Source organism: Trachymyrmex cornetzi, unplaced genomic scaffold, assembly GCF_001594075.2.
Source record: "Trachymyrmex cornetzi isolate Tcor2-1 unplaced genomic scaffold, Tcor1.1 scaffold913, whole genome shotgun sequence".
In the NCBI taxonomy this organism is placed as follows: Eukaryota; Metazoa; Arthropoda; class Insecta; order Hymenoptera; family Formicidae; genus Trachymyrmex; species Trachymyrmex cornetzi.
Genome location: NW_017300260.1, coordinates 59,220 through 80,466, shown reverse-complemented (window position 1 = coordinate 80,466; position 21,247 = coordinate 59,220). Strand labels below are relative to the sequence as shown.

At 36.8% G+C, this 21,247-nt stretch overlaps 1 protein-coding gene across 2 annotated transcripts; it reads left to right on the top strand.

Annotated features, from left to right (window-relative positions):
- Window positions 1–218: 218 nt before the first annotated feature.
- Window positions 219–20,909, top strand: LOC108769501 (LIM/homeobox protein Awh). Of its 2 annotated transcripts, none has more exons than XM_018520522.1 (4): window positions 219–421; window positions 10,355–10,683; window positions 18,726–19,180; window positions 20,453–20,909. In XM_018520522.1, the coding sequence occupies exons 1-4, from the start codon at window positions 416–418 to the stop codon at window positions 20,659–20,661; spliced, it is 999 nt and encodes a 332-aa protein (XP_018376024.1). In that variant the 5' UTR covers window positions 219–415; the 3' UTR covers window positions 20,662–20,909. The 2 variants fall into 2 exon arrangements, with proteins under 2 accessions (XP_018376024.1, XP_018376025.1); XM_018520523.1 differs by lacking the exon at window positions 219–421 and adding an exon at window positions 1,739–1,774.
- The last annotated feature ends 338 nt before the right edge of the window (window positions 20,910–21,247 follow it).

The following is a 21,247-nucleotide window of genomic DNA, read 5'->3' as shown; positions in this document are numbered from 1 at the left end:
GACACGCGAGTGTTGGGCATACGTGTGAGTGTGCGAGTGTTGGACCATCCCCACTGCACTTCCATCGCCCATCCCTACGGCCGATCGAACGGCATAGTAGGGGCAGAACCGAGTATGTCAGTCTTCTCTTAGCACCGATCGGGGTAGGGTGTCGTTCGATTCTTTTGCCAAAGCTCGCGGTTCTCGCATCTGCGTAAACGAATGACGGATGATCGGGCCGAACGAGCCAGGTTGCGGCCCAAATCTATGGGATAGATTGGTGGAGAACTTGGTTCGCGGACTTTATAGTATATGCGAAGGAAGGAGTGAGAAGAGACGCGATAGTAATACGTGAATAGGTATTACACTCCGACAGTCGAAATGAAGAAAAGAAGAAGCGCGTAATCGCGTTTGGATTAATCACGGCGGCGCAATTATGAAGGTAGGTTCTTTCATTTTTGAACAGATTGAGTGGCGAATCTATACATGTGTGGAATAAACGCGTCGGATTTCTTATCACTTTTCTGGCAAGATTTTTGAAAAATAAATGATTTGTAAAAAAAACATTAGCTGTGTTCAATAGACAAATTAACAGAGTTTTAATAAGTGCTTTTCGTTGATTGGGCAATATCTTCAAATCTAAATTGAAATAGAATTATTTTTGTAGTTTAAAAGTATAACTCAATTAACGTAGAATGTTTAAAGTCACTTTTTCTGCTAAACGTAGCTATTACATGAAAACAACATTAATTTGTAATTGAATCTAAAAGGAATTTGTTTTATTCGTTCTCACGGAAAGTATGATTTCACTGAAGTATTTGAAAATTTAACTAGATATAAATTTGAAAATAATTTAATTGGACCAAAATAATTATGTAGAACGCTTGAATATTGTGCAATGCTGCTTTGGTTGTAATCGGGAAAATGTATCGTGACAGTAAAGTTGAACCAAATACTTATGAATATTTAATCGTATCCTTTAAATTACAATTATTATAGTTTGTATGTCTGTTTTTTATTGCTGTACTCTGAAAATATGTTTGTTTTACCTCACGTATGTGCACCAGTTCAGAGAGTGCAGCAATAAAAATCGGACCTTTCGTGTTCGCTTCGCGTTCGATCGGCAGCGTATATTCCCCTATAGATCTTTCCAGGTCTTTTCTCTCTTGACTCTAAATATTTTCTATAAATCGATCATCTGTATATTCATATTGGTTGATCTGACCGTTATGTGTACCGTAATATTTGTATTGTATTGTCTTGTGCTGAATGTGTATTTATGAGTGTATATGTTTCTCGAAATAATTTCAAACTAATATGCTTGATATAAATGTCGTTACGATGACTGCACTATAGAAAGACTTTTGACATTCTAGCAATCAGTTTGAGTGTCCTAATATATAATTATTTTGTTAGTCTAACAAAATTACTTTTAGATCTGTGTCTAGCTAAATTTCTAGACTTGAATGCATAATGTCAAAATTGTGAAACTACAGGAAGGACGTCCGGTAGCTCATTGATATATCCGGTAGTCCGGCAATCTCGAAGTCCGCAAGTCTGGGCCCAACTTCACCTTCTCCACATTTCTCATTTTGTCAGTTCATCCAGCAACCACAGCCCAGGCTTGTTGACGAATAAAAAATGAGGCTATTATTCTTTCTCGCCCGTTCGCTGATTGCAAAAAACGTTCCAAAACGAGCAACGAATACGAAAATAGAAACTCGTCAAGTTGGATTTGCGTGGGAGAATATTTGACAGCTATTTCAATCTTTTCTTTAACGGACGGAGAGAAAGGGTAAATTCAAACACACGTGGCGCGAATTATGTATTTGCATTCGTAAACATTGATAATTTATGAAAACGAATTTCGGAATCAATTCATCAAATTTAATTGCGTGTATATATTATTTTAACTTTAGTATATCGAGAAAAAATAATTTTCACACCGCTGTAAAAGGAAACGGTATTGTTGTTTTATTTGCGAATCACAATAGCCAAGCAAATGGCTTTTAAGAAACTGCATAGAAAGAACGATAAAGTTATACTAAAGTATCCAAAAATTTAGCTAGGTGCAAATAGACGTGCAAATAAATTTATTAAACTATCAAAATAATTAAATTAGTTGCTAGAATGTAAAAACATTTTGTCATCGTTATTGTCATCTGAAAATAATTTTATTGTATCATTAAAATAATAATGTGTAATATGATTCTCAAATTGATTGTTAGAATGTCCAAACTTATTTTTGTAATATAGGGATTGTCACGACACCCATATCAAGCGTATACAGGATATCTCGTTCAGATCGTAATAACGCTTAAGGGTAGATTTCTGAGATCATTTTGAGACAAAAATTCTAATACCGAAATGTCGAGGCTATAATAGTTTTTGAATTATAAGTATTTAATGTTAACAAAAATCATATCGCCTAAAGTTTGCGCGTTCGGATGTGACTGGCATTTTGCGTTGTATCACGCTAATCACAGTGCTTACACATCTGAACGCTCGAACTTTAGGTAATATGATTCGCTAATTAGATAAATATGATTAGGATTTTCATCTCAAAGAAATCTACCCTTAAATATTACGGCTTTCAGAGACACCCTGTATATTGAAATAGTTTGAAATTATTTCGAGAGACATACATACTTACGTGTACGCATTCACAAATGATAAATAAAACATTGTACATATTTTAGCAGGAAATGGAAGTATAAACTCGTTACTTGTAACAAAGTTACGAGTTATTTTTTTGGTAATTTTACTGGTAAATGCGTTACTTTTTTTGATAACTATAATGGTAACGTAGTTACATTTTTTTGGTAACTGTAACGAATTTTACAATTACTTTTATTGTTAATTTGCACACGATTAGGCACAAGCCACTCATAGCGCTTGAGACTAGAAAGCCCCTAAGCACTCGTCCGCTGTGATTGGTGGTCGTTGATTTAAAAAATGTAATGTAAAAGTAACGAAAAGTTACTTTCTCAAGTAACGGTAACTGTAACGAATTACTTTTAAAAATCGATAACTATAGTAATCGATAACGATAACTTTTGTTACTTTTTCTACTCGGTAACAAATAACTGTAACTTGTTACTTTTAAAGAGTAACTTTCCATTCCCTGCATTTTAATATTGTCATCAATGCTTATATAAGCGTTCTACATAGTTATTTCGATGATTCAACAAAGGTATTTTCAGACACTTCAGCAAAGCCATTCTTTCCGTGCAGGCTAGATTCCAAACCGCTGTAAATTTACCTGTTTGAACACAGGGATGAGGTTCGGTCCTGGTCGTTCATAAATTCGAGCAGGTACACTAAAGTTCTATGGTTATCCTATTCAAGATAAGTCTAGCTAGCATATTCCCAGTGGACATTCTTATTTAATGGCAAGTGGCGCCGTGTCGTTGCTCCTTCATCAACACCCTGGAAAATTGCATGTAATATGCGCTATTCTCTTTCCTCATCTTAAGTCACCATTTATTTTCGTTAATTTCTACATTGTGTACGTTTATTCACGCGTTAATTCGAACGACTGAAATTAGCATAAATCTTGATCAACGTTAGACGTTTGTTTAGACGTCCATATGGGCGCTTTGCCTTCCGCTATTCGTATAACTCGTTTCAATGATTTTTCCATTCAGTCACATCTCGCAACTGGAAGCGCTTCCCTTCGAGGACTCTTACACGACACTTAAAACTCATCGTTCTCGGTGCGACGATACTAATAAATCGAGGTATCGCGCGGCACGCCGGTATGCGATACGCGAAGGTGGTTTCCACACGCGAGAGAAGACAGAGAAAAGCCACGAGGCATAAATCACAAGTGGGAAGTTCAGCTTCGCCTTCGGGCGAGTCATAAATCAATAGCTGTCCGGTTGTGCACATGAAATGATTACACCGGTCCCGCGTGTAGAATTGAGCGGGGAACGTGAGTTCCAACGTCGACAGAGACGAGGGCAGGGGAAGCGGAAGAGGATCCTCGAAATTGGCCATGGCGGCCGCCGCGCTGTCAGCTTCCCTGCAGATGTTTGATGGCCACGACATGTGAGGTTTTCGCGTTTTCTCGACGTTCTCGAGAGAGATTCGCCATTGCTCTTTACTTTCCAGGGGCACTATTCTGTAACTATCTTTACACGCCTACCGACAGTTGTCGGTATCGTTGCGCAGATATTTTATATGGTGAAAAAGCTGCGTAATGACATCGACAATTGTCGGTAGGCGTGTAAAACAATTACAGAATAGCGCCTCTGGACTGTTCTAAAACTTTACTCTGATTCAATAAGAAAAAAATTGTTCGTTTGACTAAATTAACTCAGTTAATCTTTATTTTCTTCTTATGAGCAATGTTTGCTCGACTTGATAGATAACTATGTGGATTTTTGAACATTTCTAATCACTGGGTGCTCAATGTGTTTAATGGAAATTTGTATAACTGAGGAAGGTTCAACTCTGCAGCCGAAACATATATTGTTAGCATATGTGTTTTTTAACTATGTAATCACACGTAAGGATAATTCAATTTATGTAATCTTCTTAATTTTTTTATTACAATAATTTTTAAAATCTAATAATATATATTTGTAATAATATATTTGTTATGTTATTTTAAGAAATTCGTTTTTATATTCTGATTCTCATTCGTTCTTTAAACTTTCTACTTAGTATTTATATTGAGAGTCCTTTTGTTAACTTATTTTCTTCGTTGAAAAACGTATATGTATTAAATATAATAAAATTAATTTAAGTCAAATAAACAATTTTTTTGGAGTAAGTGAGTTACCTCGTGGGCCTGTATTCATAATCGGTTTTTATTTCAAAACCCTCTTAAGTAATGTCTCAAGATGTCATAAAGCAATTATAGAATTATATTAGCATCACTCTTGCTACTTTTCCGGTTTCTAACTCCGGCTTGTTGAATGAATCACCGGCTCTTTGGCAGGTAGAAAAAAATTCGATTGATCATTCTGAAGTCTGAATTTCGATGATTTTACTTTTCTCTTTTTTAAAAGAAAACAGTATACACGGAACGAATGATTTTGCTTGAAGTATCTAAAAATTTAGCTAGATATATATCTGAAAATAATTTTGTTGGACCTTCAAACTAATTACATAAAAATCTGAGGCACGAATAAGCATTGCTGCAAAGAGTTTTAACATTTAAAGTTTTACTCAGCGTCTTACTAATTATATAGACCTCATTAAATCCGCACTCATATTTTTTAAGAGTTTTTATAGTTCAATGAAGCTATTTTCAGATTTGTATCTAGCTAAATTTTTAGATATTTAGCAAAACTGTCTTTTCCATGTAAACATGACAACGGCAAGAATCTTATAGGTCTTATTAGTGATATACACAATTAAATGACATGAGTGAATGGTAATTATAATTAGAATTTGTATACAATTAAATAACATTATTAGAGAATGGTAATGAACTGGAATTTTCATTTTTGACCTTTCTTTTTTTAAAGAAAGAAAAAACAAATTATTGCATGCCGAATATTTATACTACTTTATTCCTTTTACCTTTTGGAAACTTCAAACCTCTGACGGAATATTAGAAGGTGCATGCATGGCATTAACAATGATTATCTTGAAACAAGATCCGACTATAAATATTGGCGTGAGTTAACTCTCTTATGTCCATTTCCATTAATGTAAATTAACTTTAATCTCGGTTTAGTTTACCCTTCATCTTATTCTAATTCTTAGAATTAGGAAAAGGTAAAGAATAAATTGAATCGAGATTAAAGTTAATTTACATTGATGGAAATAGGCATTACTTAGAGTAAAGGAACGCAGCCTTGATAGTTCGAAAGAATCACTCGTTCTCTCATTGGTCGGCGAAGAAATCGCATGAGAGTGGAGAGTTCGCGAATGAGCACTCTCTGCGCCGATCGCTCGGGGTAATTAACTCATCGCACGCCTCCCGGGGCGAACAATAACCCTTGTGCGCTGTTCGCGTGCCAATTAATATTATCGAGTATCACATACGATCTGCATACGATCTGCAGCGTGCGCGCGTGCCGTGACGGGGCACAGCGAAAGAAATCCGCGCGCGGATCTGATAGGCGGTATCTCCGCGTTTATCTCCGACGACGCATCATACAATGAGCACCGTCGCCGTCGGCCTGGCATCGATAGCGGAAAAAAAAGTATTGCGGACGTGGATGATATTAACGATCATTATTAATCGCGACGTAGAGTCCATATAGTTCTAATAGATTGCGGGATAACAGGTCTGTTTTTTTATAGCTAAATTATGTATATAGTGTATGTTTTTATATACTCTCTTAAAGCGAAATAGATATACATGTATATTTGTAATTTGGCGAAAGCGAGAGGGAAAGTTCTAGTGCATTCCAATGTAACAATAAAAAAAAAAACAAATTGAATGTGTCGATGCGATAAGATTGAATATAAATCATAAGATTAGTTTTGAAAAGCACAGGTAATAAAAACAGAGAATAAAAGCTCCCAACCTATCAGAAACTGTGTATTTTGATATACATACATGCTTTCTGATAAGTTCACTGAGCAAAATTTCTGGTTGAAAATGAACGAAGAAGACTCTGAACATATTAATCCGAATTTTGGTTATCTCATCTTCGAATTGTAATAAATTCAACCAGAATATTCTGATTTGTTCATTTTCAACCAGAATCCCAATTAATGCAACCTGACTTTTTTCCTGATGCTGAAATCTGTTACTCTTATTGCTTATATTTTTTAATTATGTCTCAAATTTAATGATGAAAAATTTCCGCTGATAATCCGTACCCTGATTTTGTAACTCTTAACAACAATTTGGTATTGTTATGTTGTTTTTTGCGTAGATATTATATACATATAGGTAAGGTATAAAGCAATGATAATATAAGTTAGGTATATTATATAACGATACTGAATTGTCATTGACCTTTAGACTGTCGGGATTTGAGATATTAAACCGTCCTTTAAAAGTGGCCAAATTTGTGTCTTGTATCATGTATCAACTATATACAAAGTTCATATCATAGGCCGAGCCGATATATCGGCTTCCCGGCAGGATAAGGTAAAGAAAAAATTTTTGATCATAAAATTTTTAAATAAGTATTAATAACGGTTTTTAGGGGCGCTGAATTTGATGGTAGTGTCAAGTTGTAAAAATTTTCACGATCATTAAATTTTTCCATCAAAAAGTGGTTAAATATTTTGATTTTTTAACTCTCCTTTAGAATTACCCAGAGCTAACGACGTGGACGTAGAGAGTATTTATGTAGCTCCTTTTTTCTTTTTTCCTTTTTTATTTTGTTCTATTTTTTTTTACATATGCTTCTTATAGAAAAAAACTGATTTTTCTCCAGAGCCGATATATCGACTTTCCTGCAGCCTTAAGGTTAAGGTCCAGTTTCACAACTCACGGTTAACTCTTAACCGAGGTTTAACTTGTTTCTCATCTCTTTCCAATCCTAGAATTGGAAAGAAATAATGAATAAGTTGATCTTCGGTTAAGAGTTAACCGTCGGTTGTAAAACTGGGCCTAAGGGGCTCCGCACAATAAAAGGAACAGGGAATAGAAAACAGAGAATAAAAATTTCAACCTATCAGAAATCGTGTATTGTGGAATACATAGTGTGTATTCCACAATACATGATTTCTGATAGGTTGAAATTCTTATTCTTTGTTCCTTTTATTGTGCGGAGTCCCCTAAGAGTTACAAAATGGCGGTACTGGCGCCAGTTTTGGCGCCCCCTTCAAGATTGCGCCGACATGAACCCGCGGATAATTAGACTATCGCGCGCGGGCAATCCCGATTTGCGTATACGCGATTATGCGTCGTCGAGGCACGAGGGATCATTTATCATTCGGCGCACCCTGACGGCCCCCGAAGCGGTGGATCGTTCATTATTTCACTTTACCGAGCATTAATCGGCAGATTCGGAGTCCTAGCCCCGAAATCGGATGTTTCTCCGGAAATTCGACGCTTGCCTCGGCAATCAACTTTGCATCTTTAAGTCTTTCGTGAATCGACTTTCTCTTCTTTCGCGATTTACATGCGGTAAACCGCAAACTACGTTATCACGTTAATTACAACTTAGGAAAACCTGTTCTTTTATGTGTGATACGCATATTCACGTAGAGAACTTTGCTGAAGTATCTAAAAATTCAAGTAGATATAGATCTGAAACAATAATTAAAAAGAAAATAACAAAAGCTCTAAGAATGAATTAGAAAAGGAAAATATAAATGGTCAATAAGAGTCAAACGCAGAAGCGTTGTATTTATATATTTATTATAGAACTATTATATAAAAAATGCGCGAAATGTAATGGTGTTGCAAACAGGCCTGTCCTAAGTGGAATCGTGCAAGTTGTGCACCGCACAAGGGCGCATTAACATGGAGGGTGCTGAAGAGAGCACCAAATTAAGTTTCAAAATTAATTCGCCGGTACTAATATCATTGTCTTGACGAAAATTAAAATCGGAGCATAAGTTGAATGTAAAAGAGAGTGACAGAGGCATAAACGGAAATTCTAGGAAGTGCAAATGTACAGCAGAATGTAAAAGAATGCTTTAAGATATAAACGCCTCTTTAATGTTTTGTTGTTCCAATTTATGCTTTGTGGAAACTTCGCTTATGTTTCTGTCACTCTCCTCTTATATTTTATTTACGCTTCAATCTTTATTTTTCTAGGACTTACTTTTATCAGATTCAATTTGATATTTTAAATTACAGTTTTAAAGGACCTCTTGGAAAAAATCGAATTTTTCCAATTTTTCCGCGGATTCTTTCGGTTTTTTTTCCCAAAGGTAGAAAAATTCATTTTGGAAAAATTCACGCGTGCTCGTAAAATCTATCACATTTGTTCTCGATTCTTTTTGTAAAGAAAATAATTGCGTATAGGGTATACAGTGAGATAATTTGGATAAGTTAACAGAATTGAGGTCCCATAATGTATTCAATAGAATATACGAAACATACACTGTTATATGTATTAACTTAAATTACTCTTCAGACTAGTTGTTAAGATTGCATTTGTTTCTAAATTACTTCGTTTAATAATAAATAAATTTTAAATCAAGTGATATAGTATTGTAAACGTAAATATAAAAGTTAGCTCAATATTAATTTCAATGCTTAAACGAAGTATCTTAATTTAATAATATTATAAAATATGAGAATTAATTGTAATCTTTTATATCTAATTTAAACAAAATCTAACACACATTTTGTAATGTGCAGATTAAGACGAATCACATAAAGTCTTTAAAATGAAAGGAATTATAAATTTTCTTATCTAACCGACGATCTAACCTACGTGATGTATCTATAGTAACCACTTGCGCATATAATGCGCAGTCGTAGACTTAATGCTTTGCACTATACGAAGGTTAGATTAGATTTTACTATAAAAATAGAAGGCAAAGTAAAAATTTTAATATAAATATGATTACATAACTTTCTGGATCATATTAATTTGATGAAGGATATTAAAAATTAAATAGCATGTTATATACATTGCAAAAACAGCAATTTTTCAAAAAAAACCAATTTTTCGGAAAAAACGGGAATTTTTCCAGTTTTTTTCCAGCAACTTGAAAAAAGCTGTTTTTTAAAAACTATATTTTATTAAATATATATATATATATCTATATATATATTATATATAATATATATTTTCCGTGTTAACTGAAACAGTTTGTAAAATGCTCATAGGAATATTCTTTAAAAAAAGGATTATCTCTGGTAGGAGGCGCCAAAATTACTTTTGCAAGGGCGCCTTGTAGGACAGGAGTTGGTTGCAAATGTTTTGTTCATAGTTTTGGTCTCCTTCAGTGTTGTAAAATTTAAATAATAAATATTAAATTAAAAGTACACACAATGCATGTATCAGAATAAAACTTGGATTGTAAGGGCAAGATCTATGAAGTATTTGTGAATATAGATATAAGATCTGAAAGTAATTATATTGAATTGTAACTATAATGGCCCATCAAAATAATGATGTACTTTCTAAAATTTTTAGACTAAATTATTTTTAGACTGAATTATTCTGAAGAATAAAATCTCACTTTGAAAGATTGAAAATTGAACCACTTATTAGAGTGAGATTCAACTCGAAAGAATTTAGAAAGTAGGGAACTCAAACAAGATGCAATGCTGCACAAAGTTTTGATATTTTAGCAACTAGTGTGTATAGTGTGTTTGAGCGTCTTACATAATTATTTCGATAGTTCAACAAAATTATTTTTAAATCTATATCTAACTAGATTTTTAGACACTTCCGCAAAAACGTATTGGAAAAGTAACGTTACGCTTACAATTTCTTCAAAGTATTATTATACGAGTATCTTTACGTGTTAACACGATTCCGCATTCTTGCAGACTGAAATGGAGACGGAGTCCGAATGTGCGGACGGCGTTCTGTGCCCGAAGACCAACAACAATAACAACAATAACAACAATAATAACAATACGAATAACAACAACATCGCCGTCGCGAAAAAGAGCGGTAGCGATAACGGATACGACGCTATGGAGATGGATTGCGGCGGCTGTGGGGAGAGCGTACGAGAGCGCACCGTCCTGTGCGTAGGGGGTCGTACCTGGCACTCGAGATGCCTAAAGTGTTGCGCCTGTGCACGACCCCTGCACGATCAGCACTCGTGTTTCCTGCGCGGCATGCGACTCTACTGCAGGCACGATTACGCCTTGTAAGTGCAAACATATATTTGCATGCCGAGTTTACCCTCATCTCTCTCTCTGACGCCTCTCGCCGGCCGGAGAGTCGCATTTACGGCAAGCGGTTCGATTAGAATCACGGTTGCCACCTCTTTGGTTTTCGGTCGGAGTCTCCGACTTTGAAGTTTGAACCAATCTTTGGCTTTCCAGCATACAGAAAAAAATCTCCAGTTAGCTGCTCTAAATTTTAATATCCTTTCTTCGATTTTCTTTCGGTTTGAAAAGAAATCTGCGACAGCATGGTGGTTATCTTCGGTTGTAAGGTCGGATTTGATAATCTTTTTTTTCTTTAGTTTAGAGATAACATTGCAGAATACTACAAGAAAGTGACAGTAACGATTGGTGATAATTAATATTAAAATCTACAGTAGATGTATAATGAAATGTGAAGTAGCGTTTATTTAATAGTTATCAATATATTTAAGCAAATTATTAATGCAGAATTTTGTATAGGAATACAAACTTTTAATACGTTAGCAATAAGAATTAATGCTGACAAACACACTAATATATAACGCCAATATTTTATCAAATAAAAATAATCTGACACAACTTTCTGATATCGTATGTTTTATAATAATGCATATAAATAAAATTTACGAACCTTTAGCACGACACACACATACACGCATACACAATTGCAACCCATTTATATATAAATCCGTTATATTTATCTTCGATGGAGATCCTTATATTTATCTGCGATTATGAGTTCACCGATGGAAAAAGGGAAAATCGTTGTCCATAATATCGCTATCAACTGTTCGTGCATGCATTTTTAATCAACCTTTATACTGAGTGACTTAGGTCTGTATTCATAGTCGATTCTTACATTTAACATCGTCTTAAATACAGCTTAAGATGTCATGAACCAGTCAGAAAGCTACATTAGCATCTTAAGATATTACTTAAGACGGTCTTAAAATAAGGCCGATATAGTTCTAGTTCTTGTAATTTTAAACTGTCTTATAACTATATAATCTTAAGACATTATATAGTTAACCAATCAGAGAGCGATATTCACAATCCGTTCTTATTTTAAAATTGTCTTAAATAATGTCTTAAGAAGCTAATATAGCCTTCAGATTGATTCATGACAGCTTAAGACTGTACTTAAGATCTTAAATATAAGAATCGACTATGAATATCGGTCAGAGAGCCGTATTAGTATCTTAAGATTATTTTACTAATAAGATGGTCCTGAAATAAAAATCATGACTATGAATATTTTAAAATCGAACGTATAATTATCTTTCAACAATCGATTTCCGGCAGGAGGACGTTGAGCTTTAGCAGAACAAGTCAAAGAGTGGCAATCGTGATTAGAATCTGTGCCCGGAAATCTATCCTAGATTCTGGACGTAGACGTCGCCTGATATCTCATTCGATTAAAGACACTAGATTAACAAAGTACCGCGATGAGAAAATTCACTGAATTAGCATTTGGAGTCAAAATGGCGTCGAAGTGCTATTCTAACCTGATTCTGTTAAAAGGTCGGAAATGCATACAGGACCAGGAGTCTGGAAGAAGAAGAAGAAGAACTTGATTCTGTTATTATCGAAAATGCCCGATTGCTGTGTTGAAAATTGCAAAAACCGTAGCGAAAGAGGCTAAAGTTTTGAATAACCGCGCGTCATGGAGCCAAAATGACAGTAGTTCCCGGTACTTCGTTAATCTAGTGACTTTTTACATTCGATGTACTGTCCGTTCGATCCGCGGGGGATGAAGGGAGGAAGAGGGTCAACCTGTCCTGCGTGCACGGATCCGCATTCCGCGTATTGCTGTCGTGAGACGAGGGAAAAGAAAGATGGAAAGGATGGGGGGAAGGAAAGAATTATTGGATGTTATCGATGAACCTACTAGTAATATCCCGCTTCGTTGAGGGCAACTTACTCGGACTCCCCACTGACGCGATTCGAGATCGAGTCGGCCCAAAGCTTAAGAGGACGCAACTCTGCTACCGTGATCGCGCGACCCTCCTCCCTGTTACCGCCGCTCGCCAAGGGAGTGAATTATCACACAAAAAGCTCGAACCCGGTTGATCCCATTTATTCTCTCCGTCGAAAATTCGGCAGTCGAGTATTATCGAAATATTCAGTTCCATGCCGTTGATCCTTTAACCCCCTGCATAGTCACTTAATTATTATTTTTATGGTATAAATGATTATTAGATTTATATGTATTTTGGACACCCTAATTAAAAGCTAATCTATACAATGAGCTTTGCTTCCTCCTGTTTCTTGTTTCTTATAATTTTTTCCTTTCGTCTTTTTGCCTCCTATTTTTATAGGCGTATTCAGGATTTCAGTCGGGGAAGGGGGCACAAATTTATTTTTACAGAACTTATTAATTATATTAAAAACTAATCTTTGAAGATTTTCAACGTGGAGATAAATTTTATAATTTTCAGGAGATCGAGTTCGAATCCTGGTTGGGGATATATAATAAATATTTTTCGCAATAAATTATTTATAGTTTTTAAGATGCTTATTAGTATCATTAGCACTATTAACAGTTTTCTAAGATGCTTGTTTGCAGCAATAATATTAAATTGCTTGTCAATTTAATTTGTAATATTATTACTCCAGCTAGTTTAGAATGGTTTAAAAACTGATAAATATATATGTATAATCGGCGCACAATTAGCTTAAATTTGAAATTGTATAAATTCACAAGAAATATACTATTAGGTAAAAGAAATTAAGAAATATTAATTATTAGGCTGAAAAACCTAATTCGCCTTGATCGAATATGGCATTTTTCACTTACATGTGTTTAATCTAATTGGTCAATTTTTATTTTATTGTTTTATAATCTTTGTTACAAAAATTTTCAAAATTTAATTGTTTCTCACTGTCAAAATTTAGGAGAAGTTGCAAGCATTCTCTCTTGCCTTCCTTGCGTACGTCTATGATCCTGTTTCTTCGTTTTGTCGCTGGATCTAAAAGTTGATGAACTTCAGAAGAGATAAGAAACACATGACAAGAAATATAACTGTCGATAAAATAATCGCAAAGAGATAAAAAGCAAGAAACAAGAAGCAAAAAGTACATTGTAGATTAACTTTAAAAGTTACTATTATTAATTACATATTATTAATTACATATTATAAATACATGTTCTACAATTTATTAGTACCTAAAGTCATTATGTATATAGACGTACTTGATATTTTCCAAAGAAAAGTAAGGAGAAATAAAACAAAGTGGGTATAAATTCTCGACTTGGGTATCGATTATGTAATTTGTTCCTTAGGGCAAAAACGTGACAAGTGAAAAATTTTTTCATAATGTTAATAGTAAAAATTCTCACTTTTCATGTTTTCACCCTAGGGAAAAAATTACATAATCATATTCAGTAAAGAAAATTGCTATTATAAAGACACTGAAGTTCATTTTCTTGATGCCGAGAGTGTAAAAATCACATCATAGATGACTAAGGTGACTATTCCCGAGTTAAGGATTCTTTGTTCATCGCGTGAAACAAGCACACGAGCTGGACCGTCGATCCGGTCGATCGCGCGAACCGTATCCTCGAGTCACGTGGCTCTGTCCGCGCGTGTTGGCTATACGGATGTGGTATTTCTACATCGATAGACATCCATAAGCGCGCGTATTGGGTGTCCGAGATGTGCGCTCGCGAGAGAGTCGCCATTGGGTGATTAATGTCTTCCAATGTAGTCTGCCTCTCCTCGTCTTCTTCTTCTTCCTCCTCCTCCCTCTCTGCCCGCGCGGACCTCACGTATAGTCGGCTATTCACGTCACCGTGCATTCGTGTATCACGCATGCTCACGCACAGCACGAGCTGCGGAGTCACGTTGACGTCTCGACGTCTCACTGTCTCGCGCGCGCACGCGGCGAACGCGGAAAAAAATAAATACTCTTGTCCTGAGAATCCTGAGATATTCTTTTGCGAGATCCTCTCGCTTCGGCTTTTACGCCTACTCCCCAGAGAGAGCCCCCGCGTCATTTTTGCCCTCCCCTAAGACGCCGCGTAATCCGTTTATATACCTTAGACGTATCTTTCGTTACGCGATACTCACGAAGCATTTCTCAAGTTCTGTCCGGGTGATGCAGAGAGAAGTAAAAGAGAGGTAAAAGAGAGAAGGCTCGAAAGGTCCGACGATACGAAAAATAACATGCTAGGATGTGTATGATATAGCTGGTGGGGAAGGAATTGCCCGGCTATCATTAATTTATCAATGTCCCGAAAGCGGGTTACTTCGCGCTTCGTGATTCCGTATACCAAATATACGCGTACGTGTATGTGGGTGCCGAGTCACTCGAGATGGGACTGCCTAGTGTCAGTGTTCCGGAGGACTGAGGAATTCGCCTCGTAAGGCACCGAAGCCAGCTGCGATCCTCGAACCGTTCCTTCTTCCCGCCTTCATCCGAGTGCGAGCCAGCGCGGTACTTCTTTTCTTCCAGGTGAGTGAGGGAGCGGAGAGAGAGAGAGAGAGAGAGAGAGGGGAGAAGAGTGAGAGAGAAATAGAGTGGTCTTTGAAATTAATAAATATTCACCCGACCCCGGGACCTGTGCGCCCCCCATATTCCCCGATCCGAGGCCCCCCAATCCTTTCCCCGCTTTCGTCGCTTTCGTACGTTTCGACCGAAAAAAGAAGAGCTCAGACGTCGAAGTGATTCGTGGCCCTGTATGCGGCAAAAATCGCTCTATTACCGATTTCCCTCGAAGCCCATAAGATTCCGGTTTTCTCGAATCGGTACGATCGGAGTAGAAGCGACTCGCATTGCCCAACACGACGTCGGGACCACCTGTCGTCGTAATCGCGGCGTTATCTTCTTCACCTTGCCGGCACTTAAGGCCGCATACCTCGCGGCTGCTGGGACACTCGAGACGTAAGCAAATGATCGCAGTTCTTTGAGTTGACCAAACATCCGTGGGATTGAATAACGCGTTATATACTGGAGCAATAACTTTACGCGACTGTCGTTCTTTTTCGGTATCGTTCACCAGAAATATTTGTACAGCACAAAAGTTTGTAGCAACATTACTGCAAGGTTTGCAATGTTATTGCACAATATTGTTGGAACGTTTCAGTGTTGCTGCAATATTGCTGGAAGGTCGTAATGTTATTGAAAACATTACTGGGACGTTGCAATGTTCCTGTACTATTACTGGAGCGATCTATGGAGTGTTATTGCGATATTACTGAAATGATCTGTGCTGTATGGGATACACTTATATAAGAATTGCTGCGTAAATTATGATTAGCTGTTCTACGCTACCGAGGCGCAATTAACTTGGATCGGCTCGACGCGTATTTCGCTATTCTCAATCCTCAATCGCAATTCGTATGCCGGCGGGGTTCGATCATGCTCTCGCAAGCGTCTCATATCAGCGAGCGCCCAACTTAATCCCCCGTTGACTTATAGGGCCCGCCTATGTGGAAGAACAAATGAATAAATTAGGGCGGGGCCGTTTGGTAGCCGACGCGCGCGTACGGCCCTGAAGATTTATAGATACCCAATACCAGTTCTCTCGTCGCCGCCGGATACACAGGATCCCCTCGTCGCTCTCTTGCCCTCCTCGGTGCGTTAAGTCTTGACTTTTCTGGGGTATGAAACCGTAGAAGGATGGACGCGGGGAGAACAGCGAGCGCTACTATTTACCTGAGGCGACACTCATCGAATGACACATCCATGTTTCCACGATGGAAGATCTTCTTGTCGGGAAACTTTTTCGGTTGCTGCGTTCATAAAAAAAAGCAGCTTTGCAACTGTTGTAAGATTTTAATATAGTAGTTCCTGCTTTTAGTTCCTCACTGGATTTAAATGTACAAAAAAAACAAAAGAAAGTAAAAAACAGTATAGTATATTAATTGCAAAATACAAAATTAGTATAGTACACCAATTGCTGAACATGGCTAAAAGATTAGTCGAAATATGTACACATGATAATGTAATGTTGTGGATATATTCAAGTCTTATTTATATTATATTGTAATTTTAACAACGCGAATTCCCAGCAGCCTGTTTTTTACTTATTTTTTATTCATTTCAGAAATTTGATTATCTCATAATTTTTAAATGTATAAACTAATTGTATGAAAGAATCTTAGAACATTGTAAAGCTATTTTTTCTGTTGAATGCAGTCAGTGTCGTCAAATTCATTCCTTTTAGGAACACGCAGGAAGGTTCCTTGAGTGAAAGAGAATGTACTAACAATAACAAATAGGCGCTAACTTCAAATTAGTCGAAATAATCGAGATCAATGTTGTTCAAGATTTGTAATTCTGGGTATTGACTGGATTTGAGTTTAACTTGACGTGTATCACAACTATTATCTTCTTTTTCTACCTCTATTAAGAAAAAGGAAAGTAATAATGTAAGAAGATTTGTAACTATAGTACTGTAACTATAGATCTGTAACTATAATAATGGTGGTGAAATTGATTTAGGACCAATTTTTAATTTTTTAATGACTTTATATTGGTTTTTAAGATTTTGAGCCAATTTTTGATTAGTTAAATTTGAATTTTGTTACATTTAATTTTGCCAAATTCTGATTGGTTACATTTGATATTGCGCATCCACGGGAATGTTACATTTAATAATCGGTAATCTTACCCATGGTAATAGATTTGAATATCACTATATTAAGTCAATGTCCACCTTAGTAAAAATAAAAATTAGAGCAAAATATAACGTAAAGAGAGAGTGACAGAAACATAAATAAAGCTTCTAGATGGCGAAAATGAGAGAACAAAATGTAAAGGAAATGTTTTTACTCTTTTATATTTTTACAATACCCTTCAACTTAATCTATAATTTTTATTTTCGCTAGGGCACAATTATAAATCTTGTACGCTGATCGGGATCTTCTTATTACATCGATGAGTCTCCTCTAAATTAGAAAATAAACGGTCAAAAAAGGATGGATCATAGAGCGATCGCTGGCGATCGGTACAAACTAGCTCCTAGGCGTGCCCTTTGCGCGATCACCAATAATATCCCCTCCCCCGAAAACATCGCGTCATGCGACGATGACTATGCAGACGCGAAGACTAATCCTTCCATGAGCTTACCATATTTTTCCATACAATAACGCCATGGTCGATCGGTCGTTGATGCATTCTTCTACTTCTTCTTCTGCTTCGTCTCTATGCTCTTCCTCTTGCTTCTCTTTTCTTTTTTCTTTTTCTCTTCCTTTTTCTTTCCTTCTTTCCTATATGCCTGTGCTTCTTATTGATCCTTTTTCTTTTCCTCTACTTCGTTCCTCCTTCTTCCCGTTATTTCTTCTTTTCTTCTTTTGCATATGCTCCCGTATGCATAACCTCTGCTGAATTTCATGTTTTAGTTTTCTTCGCACTGCTCTATCGTTGTCCCTAGTAATAATAATAATTTCTTTATTTTTCTTCGGTCTCGTTTCTCGAGTTCTCTTTTAGCAATAGATTCTCTTCTCACATCTCGTCGGGATGGATATAAAGAAATCGACCCATTTGTATAGGGTCGGAAGCCGCACAACTGAGACATCGAAATAATCTCGACGTAATCTACTCCTCGAATCGCGATACTGATCCTTAAACCGAGGTGACTCCAATGCCTCGTCGCGTCGCGTCCGGGAGGACACCGGAGTGGCTGAGTAGTATGTTAATGAGGACAGGACTGCTGCCGGATCCTCGCGTTCTCGGAGGTCTCGAATGAACCTGCCGTCGACGGGATAAAAATAGTTTTTTCGGTCGGTGTCCGCACGACTGAATTCGATATGCATTGCGAGAGAACCGCGTTTATTGCCGAGTCCATTCGTAGCTGCGCGTGCAAAAAAAAAAGAAAAAAGAAACATGCATGAATCAATGAATGATGAATGACAGTAAAGTGGGTGATAAATGGGCAGTACACCGGTACATCGATCGGTCGAGCCGACTCCCTTTGTCATTGATTACGCATGTCGATTAACTTTTTTAACACTCGTGCACGTTCGAAAGTTGATGGCGACTTCGTCACGTGCGGCTTTCACATGGGAGAAATCCCTACCGTTTGCGTTTTTTGCAGAACATTCGGCGCGAAATGCGCGAAATGCGGGCGCAGTGTAGGCGCTGGGGATTGGGTGAGGAGAGCTAAAGACCGAGTCTATCACTTGGCATGTTTCGCCTGTGATGCTTGCTCCCGTCAACTTTCTACGGGTGAGCAATTCGCGCTTCTGGACGCCCGACTGCTCTGCAAGGCCCATTATTTGGATGTGGTCGAGGGTAACAATACTTCGTCATCGGAGGATTGTGATTCTGAGCACGGTGGCAAAGGCAGCAAGACGAAACGCGTAAGAACGACTTTTACCGAGGAGCAGCTTGCAGTCCTGCAGGCTAACTTTCAGATGGACAGCAATCCCGACGGACAGGACCTTGAGAGGATAGCCCAGGTGACCGGCCTCAGCAAGAGGGTCACGCAAGTTTGGTTTCAGAATTCCAGGGCGAGACAGAAGAAGCACAGCGGCAAGATCAAGACTCAGAGTAAGTAATAATAAATTAAACAAGAGACCGCTATATGAATACACTAGAACTTAATAATAGCAAATCTCGAAATAGTGCACAAAATTTCTTTTATATGCGCTAAACGCATGTTAGTATGAGCATAAGCTAGCGATCTGTGTGTAGAATAATCGAGTACTACACATTGAAAGTGAATTTGACATGTGTCATACTTCTACACATGTCAAGCTACATCTAATCTTAACAAGCAAATTATAGGATTTTTTATTGGCTCAATGAACAATACTACGCGCTCTGATTGGCTCTTGGCAAAATCTCCTTTTCTCTGGGTGACCAATTAAATGTGGCAAAGGATCACATTTGTTGTGGAAACAGACGTGTATACGTTTGACAATGTTTTGAAATCGTTTGAATAGTATTGTCGTATTTAATTTTTTTAAGAAAAAGACTGGAATGATAGATTTAGAAGAGCATACGAATGAATTCTTAAATAAAAATAATATTTGACGAGGCTATACACATTCGTAATAAATAAATAATTGAAGAAAAACAAAATATACATATATATACTTGGTTTATTTTTATTTATATATTTATTATTATTAAATGTATATAATATATAAATTTATTATAATTTAAATTTAACTCTAATCAGATCCCTTCGCACGTTGACCACTCCACACGTATGAAAAATTTACTTTGGTGGCTTTGAGTATGAATGGAGATTAGCGATAGAATAGGGCTCTGAATTTTACAAGTAAAGTGGAGACAACTTTATTGGCTTCATTTAAAGAAAGCAGCACAACTATTATATATATATATATATAATTTTTTAATATGATTGGTTTATATATTTTGATTCAGTGAGGAGAACTAAGGGTAAGACTAATTATAATAAAGAATTTTAACAATAAGAAATTTAACATTAGCAAAGCTGTTTTCACTGTTGAATGTAGCCAATACTATGTTCTGAGCGCGCACTATTATGAGGTTTTAGTGTAAAAGAAGAAAGCGCCAAATACGTCGAGGTATTAGTGTCTAGTAATAATAATATTTCTATGTAAATTTTAAACATATCTTTCAATTATATAAACTGCGCGCTGATTACTGTTGAACTGAAAACGCAATCACAAACTAAACCTGTAATAATAATATCACAAGTTAAATTGATCGTTGATTCGATAATGATGCTACTAGAACCTTAAAGTACCCGTTGTGTAAAGTTTTTACATAACTCGCATTACGGGTAGTATCCCTCGAGGATTCAAAACGCCTATTTTCGTGTGCTTGCAGTGCATCATTCGCCGCCGATGCACCATCACCCAGTCGACCTGTATCCCAGTGGCATCAACGTGGTCGGCGCTTATCTCGGTGGTTATCAGGCCAGCAATGCCGGTAGCGAGAGTCCAGGTAGCCCGTTAACGCCCCTTACACCTTTGACTCCGCTCACACCGACGACGCCGAATCATTTGCAGGCCCAATTCTGTCATCCCGCGGGATAAGTCAATATAAATGTTTCCACAAAGTTATTGGTATTAATCCTTCGCACTGCATGTGCTTTCAGCCGCCATGATTACATAATTCGGAGATTTATACAAAAAATCGTGACAAGATTTTACAAAATCGAAAGTGTCACATATTCATTTTTTTCCTTATATTCCGCACAAAAAATTAGATTAAAAGTGTATAACGAGCAGACTAGATTCAATTAATAATTACATATGAGTTCTTAAGGCGAATTAATCTGTATATATTTCTCAAGATGTAAAATAAGCGCGCGTTATCGTTAATATAATATGTAAAGTATAAAAGGTACAAGTTTTTCGTATTTAAAATTAGATTAAGCTTATTTATTCCGAGTGTCTAAAACAATTTGCATCTGTCTGCGATGGCGAATAAAATCTCTTAGACGATGTAAAATGGAGGAGTGACTAGAGTGTCTCGTCCATTTTTCGAAGTTTTGACGTAGATATCGTTTAATTCATAATACGAAATTGTATATAGAGCGAATTGTAGTTTTTGTACATATGTCTTCTGTAGGTAGATATAGGAATATTGTTGAGAGAGAGAGGGAGAGGGAGGAAGGGG